We start from the raw sequence: 11,119 nt of genomic DNA, 5'->3' as shown, positions 1-11,119 counted from the left end.
TATATTATGGTAGGAAGCAAAAAAAGGAGAAACACAATCGATAAATTTTAAAAGTTTGAAATGTTTGGTGACTACAGTCACTCTTTGTTAGGTCACATACCTGCTTAATGGTCAAAACCTCATTCAAAGTCAGAGCCAATTTTAAAATCTGGGAAACAGCTACTGCACGGCCTCTGGTCTGTTTTCACAGTGCCCTCTTCTGGACTGGAGGGAAGCAGGTCTCCTCATCCCTTCTGTATGACTGGTGTTTTAAAGGTAACTATACATATAACCAGGGCGTACTGCCCTGTCTTTCTTACACCTGAAAAAGGCTCCACGGCTGAATAAACCTATTATTTGTTCCTATACATATAACTATATATTTAAGGAAAATATATGAAAGGAACATTTTTGTGATGATTTAGGTATGTTTTAAGTATTGTGTTTTGGTATAATGGGGGTATTTATTAGGTGAAAATGTGAAAGGTGGTAAGGTATCTTTAAGTTTTTAGCCTTTAAGTCTTTTAGTTTAAATTCACTCTGTAAAATGCAAACTCTGTACACTGATAAGTTTCTCACAACAGTCACACATTCTTCAAGGGCCTTGGTCAGCTAAATTAAGATCCCAGAGCTATAATAGGTGGGTTAATTTTTAAACATAACAAACCAAAACAAATTCAACTCTAAAATATTTTAACAGAATTTGAGGGTAGAGAGTAAACAATGGTACAAAGAATCTGAAAATTAAAGAGGAAAAGGATACACTGCAAAATCATACATTCAAGACATTGTAACTTTGTGACCTACTGTAACTCACCATTTAAATATAACAGCAATTAGATTAAATACACCTTCCTAATACACCCCTCTACATACACCTGTGTACTCTGGTGATGTCAGCATGGAGTTGTATGGCTGAAAGTTCTAGATTTCTCTTTTTGTATTTTTAAAATTAAACAATTTCTCAGCATGCTCCTCAACAACCTTTTGATATGCTTCCAGGCAGTATGAAAGTAGAGCAACTGTCCGTGCTTGTTCTTGTGTTCAGCCTCTGCCTTGGAGAAGACAAGGGTGAGAAACTAAATCCAATCACCGCTGTCACAGAGGACAGTAGTGTATTCACTGTGTTCAGTCTGAAGCCAAGTGTTCTCCTTGGGTAGTTATCTGTCATATGAGTGTCTGAAACGACAGAGCTACAGTAACTAGCACTTAAGGAAATGAAGAGTCTTGGAAACAGATTGTTTTCTCTTATTTGTTGTAATTAGCTAATTTTCCATCCCCTTTGATCTGTGAACGTCTGACTTGTTTTACAGTACTAAAGTTTTAATATATGAGTGTGTTTCTATGCACAAAATTAGAACACCACACATACAGTACACAAAAGACAACTTGAAAAAACATGCTATACCAAACATTAACACCAAAAAAGGAGACATGATATCTCAGCAAATTCTAAATGTTTTTAGTCTGGTTATTCTTTCATCTCAGCGTAACATTGCTGTACAGTACCTTAATTATATCTAGTTAGCAACCTTCTACAGTATCAGCAGACATTCACAGAAGGATATTGTTATACAGGAAGAATTGTCAATCCTGAAACCTCCTTTCTCACATTTATGTTGCAGCAATTAATCTTTCCAAGTCTGTTGTGCAAAAATGAGAGGTAATAGTCCTGATATGCTGAGCATGCCGTTAGTAAAGACTCACATCTCTGCATGTAAGCCCGACCACAAATGCATGGCACAGCAGGAACAGATACATTGTTCTCATATCAACTATGGTTTCCTTATTTCAGATTTTAAATCTTTTGAGCATATCCTTTTTTCACTGACAGGATGACTTCAAATCCCCTTTTTACTCCACTTCCTTGGTGTTCAAATAAAATCCAACTAATATTTCCCCCAAACTAAACATAAATGCTTTCATGTGGACATTTCTCTAGTTAGACTTGTACAGAGAGATGTTTATATTAATCTTTGCACAGTATTGTGTTATGGTAATATAGTGGTACTTTATATAACATACTTCATTGCTGGCAGTTTAAGGTGTGTGGATAATGGAAAAGCACAAGACTATCAAAACTGACACACATACCTGTACGTGTTTACATAAAAAATAAGTCCCTGTCTGATGTAAACATTCTTATTAATACATTTTGTTTTACCTGTAATATCCTTATCAGGAGTGAATGAGAGTCTTTTGCTTTGTTGGAGTTACAGACCTCATGCTTCATGTTAAATATGAAAAGTGTGAATGTGTAACTGGATGGACATGAAGTAGTGGGAGGAGCAGTATGCTTAAATGTGCTGTAACTGGATGGATGTGAGCTAGTGGGAGGAGCATTGTGTTTAAATGTGCTGTAACTGGGTGGACATGAAGTAGTGGGAGGAGAATTGTGTTTAAATGTGCTGTAACTGGATGGACATGAAGTAGTGGGAGGAGAATTGTGTTTAAATGTGCTCTAACTGGATGGACATGAATTAGTGGGAGGAGCATTGTGTTTAAATGTGCACTCATTGGCCCATGTGAAATACTGGGGAACAATTGGCTGAGAGTGTTTGGTGGAGAAATAGTTGGAGAGTTAGTCCAAAAGAACACTAGAATCACTAAAAATGAAGCATGATTTTAGCCAATCCATTCGATGGGGGATGGGATGAGTGCTGTCGAGTTGATGTCGACTCATGACATCCCTATGGATAGTTCCACCATCACCATAGAGTTTTCATGGCAAGATACGGAAGTAGATTGCCAGGCCTTTCTTCCGCACGGACAGTGCGAGTATTGTTCCCGTTGTCACAGAAATGTGATCCTCCACTGCCAAAACCACCCCATACTGCTGCTGCCCAGTCTGGGTTATTAGAGAACCTGGCGCCCGACGTGGGACACAAACCCACTACCCTGAGATTATGAGTCTCATACTCTACCAGCAGAGCTAGTCAGGGCTCCAGTCAATCCATTACAAACTTGAAAATCTTTATTACAGATTCTTTGCATCATCATAGTAGCATCCTTTGCCCATGATAAACTTTCCACAATGGGCACAATTTCTTTCACACTGCTCCACCACCCTCAACAACTACTGCTGTGTGTGGTTCCAATTTCCAATCCCTTTTTCCAACATCATGAAAATCATCTGTGTCCCTCTTTGATGCATGCTTTATAAAGTCTTGAATTCTCCTAATATTCAGCTTGAAATGGTCTATAATTGTTATTACCTTCAGAAAATCTGAACATTGTTTCATCTGGAAAAGAAAGCTTTAGAATCACCCCAGTAGGTTTTTAATGACTGATTGAACAATTGAAGACCTTCTTTCTGCTGGGAGCAGTAACACCTTCACCCTACTCCCCTCAGTGGCGGACGATATTGGGGTACACCAGATGGAGCGGATTGCTGAGCTGCTGACCCCCCGTGAATGCCAGGACCTTCACTCTATGCTAACCACCCCCGAGGAGAATATCCTCCAGGAAATAGACAGGCTTTCCCTGGAGAAGAATGACCTGGGCATCCCAGATCGAGTCCGGAGAGACATCAGTATGGATCAGTCTTGTTTTTTTTATAGTACAAATGCTTGTTATTGTTGGAGGTTTTCCAAGTCCAGTTCTCTCTGTTAATGTTTTTCAATTTGTTAATTTTGTCAGGTAAAAAAATTCAGCTAGAACAGTATTATACATTCACTGTGCTATTTAATCTGGTTCATATATACAGTAAAACATGGGACTTTAGAGGCTCAGTAAATGTGCACTTTAGGGGACCCCGAGGCACTTATTCAGTTTATCAGATGTTTAAAGACAAACTGACAAGCCTTATCATCTTTTTACAAGTCTCAGCACATGATGTGTACAGTCAAACCTACAGTACCATGCTGTATGATACCTGAAAGAGTTAACAGTGATTATATCTTTCAGAACAATAAGACATTCTTTTTAACTGATACATCTATAGTATGTGCAGAAATTAATAAAAATTCATTTGGGCTTGCAAATGTTGAAGTATCACACCTCACATTATGGTATAAGTCCCCAAGCCAGTGCCCAGCTCTGAGAAACTACAATTACTGCTGAAAAGCTCAAAAGAATCCCTTTGGGTTCTTCAGGTCCCTCTTTGAAAACATCTCTACAAATAGGTGCATCACAGAAGCCCAGGAGTCACATCTATAGAGCATAATTAGAACAGCTCTTTAAGTCAAAGTAATTAGAAACTCCTTACTAATTAAAAATATTGGTTATAACACACTAATATCATTTTTAAATCTTCTGTTCTTTCCTAAAATACCAGGTCAACATATCAATATTCTTTACAGTCTTGTTTCTTTAATTACTTCACATATTTAAGGGCATAGTCTTTGAAGATGCACAAAAACACAAATCACAAGGAATGCAAGATAAATCATGTTTTTTATTGCCTTGTATAGCCACCAAGTGTTTCAGATTGCTGTCTGACACTACTCTGTGTGCAGGGACAGAGGAGGAGTGTAAGACCATCTTGACAGAATGGCTGGTGACTCATGGAGACCAGATGTACTATGACCGCTTATCTAGAGCTCTGCAGCGTATCAGCAGGACTGACATATCTTTAGGTCAGACTTGTTCCATGTTCTGTTTTGAATACTTCATTTTGACAAAGTGGATAGCCAGGGAAATCCAGGTTGCACTGTCAAAGCATCTCCTCTGCCATTTGTATTCACATACCTTTTGTATGAGAATTAGTGCAGTGCATACCAATCTGTTCTTGATGCTGTAATGAACAGGCTAAAAAGCACAGTATGGTACACAGGAGCAACTGTTTTGCAGTGACCAGTGTTTCTAAGTTGAAAAAATTATGTAGTAATATCATTGTACACTTGAAACTCAGAAGTTAAGTTATGGAAAATCATTGCCCCATGTTTTAAGGTTAAATACCATCAATGGCCAGACTCTCAGGGGTCAATTTATGTAGCTCATGCAGAAAAAATAGCAAAATGACCATTTTTCTCTTAGAACCTTATTATTTTCAAATAATTCAACAAATAACATTCACATATTCATGGAAATATAGCAAGACATCACTAAATAAACAAAAAACAGAATAAAAATGACGACTTCTTACATAGTACAATAAATCACAACACTTATAATGTAGTTATTGACTTACTCTACCTCCTATTCTAATCTATACCCATCAAACTTCATCTTAGGTTTGCCATCTTCCCCATATTCTTTGAAACTATATAGTTCTACATCTTTCCACTGCCCAGCTTTTCTCAATTCTTAAATAATACAATAAAAAAGATTTCAAATCTTGCAAACTAGGTACTAAAGTTGATTCCCAATATTTCAACAGGAGTTACTTTAAAATTGTAACGGAGTATACCACAATCCAACCTAATGGGTATCTCAAAGAATGATCATGCAATGTAGCTTGTAATAGGCAGAGTGGTGGGGTTAAATATTACATATCAGAGCCAGCTCTCTAATTTGCATTAACTTTTCAGGACTCCCAAAAGGAATAAATCCATGAATCACTTTTCCTTTTACTTTAATACATATCTAAAGTTTTAATATCAATGTATTACTTTTATCCTAGTGTAATACTCATGTTACTTTTATATTGTAACGAACAGTTCTTTCCGGACCCTATGCGGACAACACAATCCGAAGAAGTGAGGAAACACTGGGGGAAAGTCATGCAGGAATACGGGGATGAAAACAGGGGGGCGTGTCCAAAGTGCGCTGGTGCACGGGGGAGGTGTGGCCGAGGCAAACAATCCAAAAGTAATCAGTCCGTAGGCGAATTCCAAAAACACAAGCAAAAGTCCATGGCCAGGTGATCCATCCAAAACTAAAGATTAAAATCGGGAACCGGGTCGGAACCGGCAAAGGGAACAGGAACAGAAATTTAAAAACATAACGGAGCCAAGCGCAACCAGGTCCCAGGCACGCACGATATGAAAATCAGATGCAGAGCCCGGATTAACGTCAGCGCCTGGCTTTTAAGGGAAGCTGGAAGGAGGCTAGAACAAGGAACAGGTGCGGGGAATGAGGCAAACAAGGAAGAGCCGGAGCGCCCTTAAGGAGGAGGGACTACAATAGTGACATATATTGAATTAACAGTAGCAATATCATGTTATATCTACACATTTATTCCATGATTCTTCTGTTGTATATTACTTCCACCCAGATCTTCATTCCATTGAATCCCTATGCTTTTCAGAAGAGAATATTTATAATAAGATTTTTGGAACTTTTATATAATTTGCCTCTAAGCTTAGACTTAATTTGGGAATCACAAAGTATGTTATCAATTGTCTAAACCTGTCAAAATAGTTTAAATCAAAGCTATGACATACAGTATGGTAAATGATTTCTAATTTGAAGGTAGTTTAAAGTTTCAGTGCTGGTTCAATTTATTTTTTCGTTCTGGAAAAGACATATGGTCCTGTATGAACTGTATACCACTAAGTTCCCATTCTGTTCATGATAGTATTCTATTTTGAATGGAAAAATAAGCATTACCTTATTACAACTGAATTATAAACACATCAGATGCATCCACAATTTCATAATTTACAGTAGCAAGCACGAAACAGCTGCTTCACTATAACGATTAGTGTGCACATACATCTGCGTATCATCAATTTAAAGATGGAAATATAATCATGCTTCCTGATTGTCCTAATAATACATCTAGTCTAAATAGTGAAGACCCTATTATGGAACTACAAAGAAATTACTTTTAAGTATTAGAAAGACATCCAATTTTTTCATAACACATTCTGTTACTAGAATTTAGCTTAAAAAGACAGAATTGATACATGTCAGTAATTGGTTATCGTGAGATTTTTTGGGGCACAGGCTAACAGCAGCAATTTTAATCCCAGATTTTAGGCTGATTCCACCTTCAGTTACTGCAGCACTATTCTGAGCACAATCTGGTTCTGCTGCAGTACTGACGAATCCCCCTGGTTGCTTTTCTTCACAGACAGGAAGAGGTGTAAATTAGCTGCCAGTGGATTCGGAACAGTTGACACCAAATTCTGCACAAACCATCTGTTCTGTGCTCAGCACAATTTAAACAGAGAGGCAGAGGAGTGAAGAGACAAGCGCCACAGCACGCACACATCTTCCAATCAGTTCAACACATGGCAGGCAATCAGAGTGCTCCTATTTCATCTGAAGCTACACAAATAAGCATCTATATCCATGCAATTAATAGTGCAGATAACTAACCGGGGACTGGACTGTGTTATAGTTATGTCCTTTAAAAATTTATACTATACTGGAGTCCACATTTTCCTGATACCATCACGCAAAAGGGTTGGTTTACCTACTTTCCAGGAATTGTATAGTCATTTTTTTAAAACTACCTGGCCATTGTAACTGCCAGCTGCTCAGATAAGATCATGTTCATTCTTCTGAGTCTCTGGGTCAGACTGATTGGAGTCCTATAGCTATTCTTTGTGTAGTATTTAAGATTAGCAATAATGAGAGATGTAGTTATACTCTTGATAATGTTTCACAAACACTCTTTTCCATTGGTATTGAATAAATATTCTAGAAACTGTAAAAAGCTGTATTGGAGCAAAGCATTTAGTTCAGGTGTATATTTATTAAATCTTCATTATTTTAGAAAAGCTATCTGAAACCCATGCTAGTAATGATACTTACTATATTTATTTGCAATACTTTGTAAGCGTGACATGCCAAAAATGAAAACCTCTGTATGTTTCTAGAAATGGGGAAAAACATTAATCAGGACAAGAGCCTGAGCTTAAAGAAGTATGTGGAAGACTATCACAAGCATGTGGAGGCTATGCACTCATCCCTGATCGAGCCAGCGACTGACCACACCACAGACAGCCACCGCGCAGCCAGGGACTGTAAGAGAGGTTATTTACTGGATCTGTGAACTTCTTTAGAGAAGCCTGCATATCGAATATGCTTGTACTCTAGTTTGATCATTCAGGTAACACACAAAACCCTATACATCATTTCTGTGGTATAGTGAGCATCAAATGAAGTGTATCATTTCGTTAGAAAAATGTGTATATGGATTTTGACTATTGATTAAATCTTTTTGCCAGTCAGTTGCATTCGCTATGGCATACGCAAAAAATCACCTCCTTACTGAGAGCAGATTGAGCACAAATGAAAAGGTGATTTAAACTGTGTAATGTTGGATCTAATGAAACTCAAATGGTGGACTGAATCAGCACACTGTTGAGTCTTAACAGCCAGGAATTTCTACCCTGGAAAGACATTACAGGAAAACATGGACTGTCAATGTTGAATCTACCACACATGGTTGAGATGGATGGGGATGTCCGAGTGTAATGTTTTGGGCAGAAGTCTAGACACTACAGAACGTCATGTGTAATGATTGATAGTAATCTGACTGCACAACGGTAGACTGATCAAATCCTTCCTGTGAGCTCATCCTGATGTGACAACATGTCAGTAGGATGCAAAGGAACAAGTAAAGGTTTATTCCATACTAAAATACATTTTTCAGAATGGAATAAACCTTTACTTGTTCCTTTTCAGCCTACGCATGCTGACGCAGCCAACTACTGAAACATTTCAGTAGGACAATGTATAAAAATGTGATCAGTATGTCATGGAAGCCTAGACTTGAGCACCAATGAATGATTGTGGGATGAGCTGGGACAATTTGTGGCATCGAGTGAACCAGTGAACAGGCATATTAGTGTCCAGGCTCTACATTAAGAACTGGACAGAATCCCATAAATCTCCAACACAATGTGAAGCATGCATCAGAAATGTCCAATGGCTACACAAGTTCCTAGCTGTAACCCCTTACTGATCATCCCAAATTATTCATCAGAAAAATAAATGTAATTATCAGTGCACCTGCTACAAAAAAGACTGTAATGTTTCCAATAATTTTGTGAATGTGTTGGGACATTTATAATTGGTTTTTGTTGGTTGCTCAATCTACAGTACAGTACATATTGATTGGGCTACTCCTAAAAAAGAAGCCTGTTCAGGTACAGTGACTATTCACACCCCCTTTGGATATTTTAATGTTTTACTGTTAAAATATAGAATCACAATGTATTTTTAGTTAGTTTTTTTTGATCAACACAAAACACTCTATAATGTATATATACTCTATAATAATATAAATATTTATAATAATATAAATTAACAATACAATTCTACAGATCCCCCTAAATTAATTATAAATATGAAACAGAAACTAAGTGATTGTATAACGATTTACCCCCTTTTACAATGAAACACTTAAATAGGCTCTGGTGCTAAAAAATGCATTTAGAAGTCACATACTGTAATTTGTTGAATGAAGTCCACCTGTGTGCAAATAGGGTGTTTCACATATACTTATCTCTGGGAGGTCCCATAGTTGATTAGTACAGCTCCCAACAAAAACTATATCATGAAGATGAAGGAACTTTCAAAGTAAATCTGGGATAGGGTTATTGCAAAGCACCTACTGTATAAGGAAAGGGAATAAGAGCATTTCCAAAACATATATCCCCCAAAACACAGTAAAGTCCATTATTAAAAAATGTAGAAAATATGGCACAACTGTGAAACTGTGAAGAACCGGGCATCCTCAAAAACTGAGTATGCAGGTGAGAAGAGCACTAGTCAGGGAGGCCACCTGACAAGTTCTGGAAGAGGCCTGTGACAACTCTAAAGGCATAACAGTCTTCCATCGCTGAGATGGGAGAAACTGTGCATATGACAATTGCCATGGTGCTTCACAAATTTGGGTTTCATGGAAAAGTAACAAAAACTCACATCAAATCTCAATTACACTTTGCCAGAAGGCAGGTGAGAGACTTTTGGACCAAGCTGAAGAAGATGCTACAGTATGTTCTGATAGGACCAAATATGACCTTTTTGGCCTCAATGATAAGCACTATGTTTGGCACTATGTTTGGCACAAACGTAACAGTGAACATCATCCTGAGGACACCATCCCTACGGTGAAGCATGGTGGTGGCAGCATCATGCTATGGGGAAGCTTTGCTGCATCAGGACCTGGAAGACACATAAAGATAGAAGGAAAAATGAATGCAGCAATATACAGAGAGATCCTGGATTAAAACCTGCTGCAGTCTGCAAGAGACATGGGACTTGGGAGAAGATTCATCTTCCAATAGTACAATGACCCAAAACATACAGTCAAAGCCACAGTGGTTTAAATAGAAAAACGTCAGTGTTCTGGAGTGACACTTTTTGGAGTGTTTTCTGTCAATCAATGGCAAAACCTCCCAGTTAAATACATTATGATTTCATACTGAAACACAGCAAAATGTAAAAAAGTCCAAAAAAGGGGTGAATACTTTGATAGTCACTGTTTGTAAAAATATTGAACAATATTCTCCTTCCCCTCCCCCAGCTTGACTGCAGATTGTGTTATTATACTTTAAAACTGAAGGTACAGCATCTATCTGTTTTGAAAGCTCTTGGTATGGACAAAGAAGCTCTGTCACCATCTGTTTACAGATTTACAATTATAAAATGTTATGTATAAAACACCAGTAACCACAGTCCTCTGGGATTAATGTAGGACTCAATTAGCTTGGTAAGTGTAGAAATTACCCTAGTAACTGCTTTAAACACCAGAGGCTGAAGACACTGAAACATCTGTTTCCAACATGTGTGCTGTAGTTCTGTGCATATTAAGCACTTTAACGGAGGTGAGCTGCAGGCCGTCCTGTAACAGAGGTGATCCTTCCTGTTTGCAGTAACCGAGTTGAGCTGGAGTGACCTGGATCTCGTCATCCAGAGGGAACAACTGCCACCTTACAGCAGGCGGTTCCTGGAGGGGGTGTGGCCCCTCATCGCTGGGGTGTTTCTTGGCTTCACTGGGGCCTTCCTCATCGGGGGCGTTACCCTCCTCTTCAGCATTCACATCTCTAAGCGAGACTTTGAGGAGCTCCTCAGGCGGTCCACGCACCACAGGCGATGCCATCACCGCAGCAGTCCGTCTCGTTCAGTCGACAGACATGTGCCTCGAGACGATCTGTCTCTCAAAAGCAGAAACCCAACCGGGAGGTTCAACAGCTTCTTCCCAGCTTTCAGGTTATTCAAGGGGTTCAAACCTCTCACAAGAAAGATATCAGGCCAGGCAGGTTACAGTAAGCTTGGCAACCAGCGTCTCAAGCGTTAA

The 11,119-nt window shown here is 38.5% G+C and overlaps 1 protein-coding gene across 1 annotated transcript; it reads left to right on the top strand.

Moving 5' to 3' along the window:
• The first annotated feature begins 971 nt into the window (after positions 1-971).
• Positions 972-11,119, top strand: LOC148830891 (transmembrane and death domain protein 1-like). The gene is made up of 5 exons (XM_088922404.1): positions 972-1,050; positions 3,332-3,511; positions 4,437-4,556; positions 7,689-7,835; positions 10,695-11,119. Exons 1-5 carry the CDS (start codon positions 972-974, stop codon positions 11,117-11,119), a joined length of 951 nt encoding a protein of 316 aa, XP_088778530.1.

This window comes from Atractosteus spatula, chromosome 7, assembly GCF_055471065.1.
Source record: "Atractosteus spatula isolate fAtrSpa1 chromosome 7, fAtrSpa1.hap1, whole genome shotgun sequence".
Lineage (NCBI taxonomy): Eukaryota > Metazoa > Chordata > Actinopteri > Semionotiformes > Lepisosteidae > Atractosteus > Atractosteus spatula.
This window is presented reverse-complemented; position numbering and strand designations above follow the sequence as displayed.

Excerpts from the sequence above, each read along its gene's own strand:
- LOC148830891 (XM_088922404.1), top strand. The coding sequence starts at position 972 with ATGCTTCCAGGCAGTATGAAAGTAGAGCAACTGTCCGTGCTTGTTCTT. Across the intron at positions 1,051-3,331 it reads CTGCCTTGGAGAAGACAAGG|TGGCGGACGATATTGGGGTA; the intron begins GTGAGAAACTAA and ends TACTCCCCTCAG. Across the intron at positions 7,836-10,694 it reads CCACCGCGCAGCCAGGGACT|TAACCGAGTTGAGCTGGAGT; the intron begins GTAAGAGAGGTT and ends TCCTGTTTGCAG.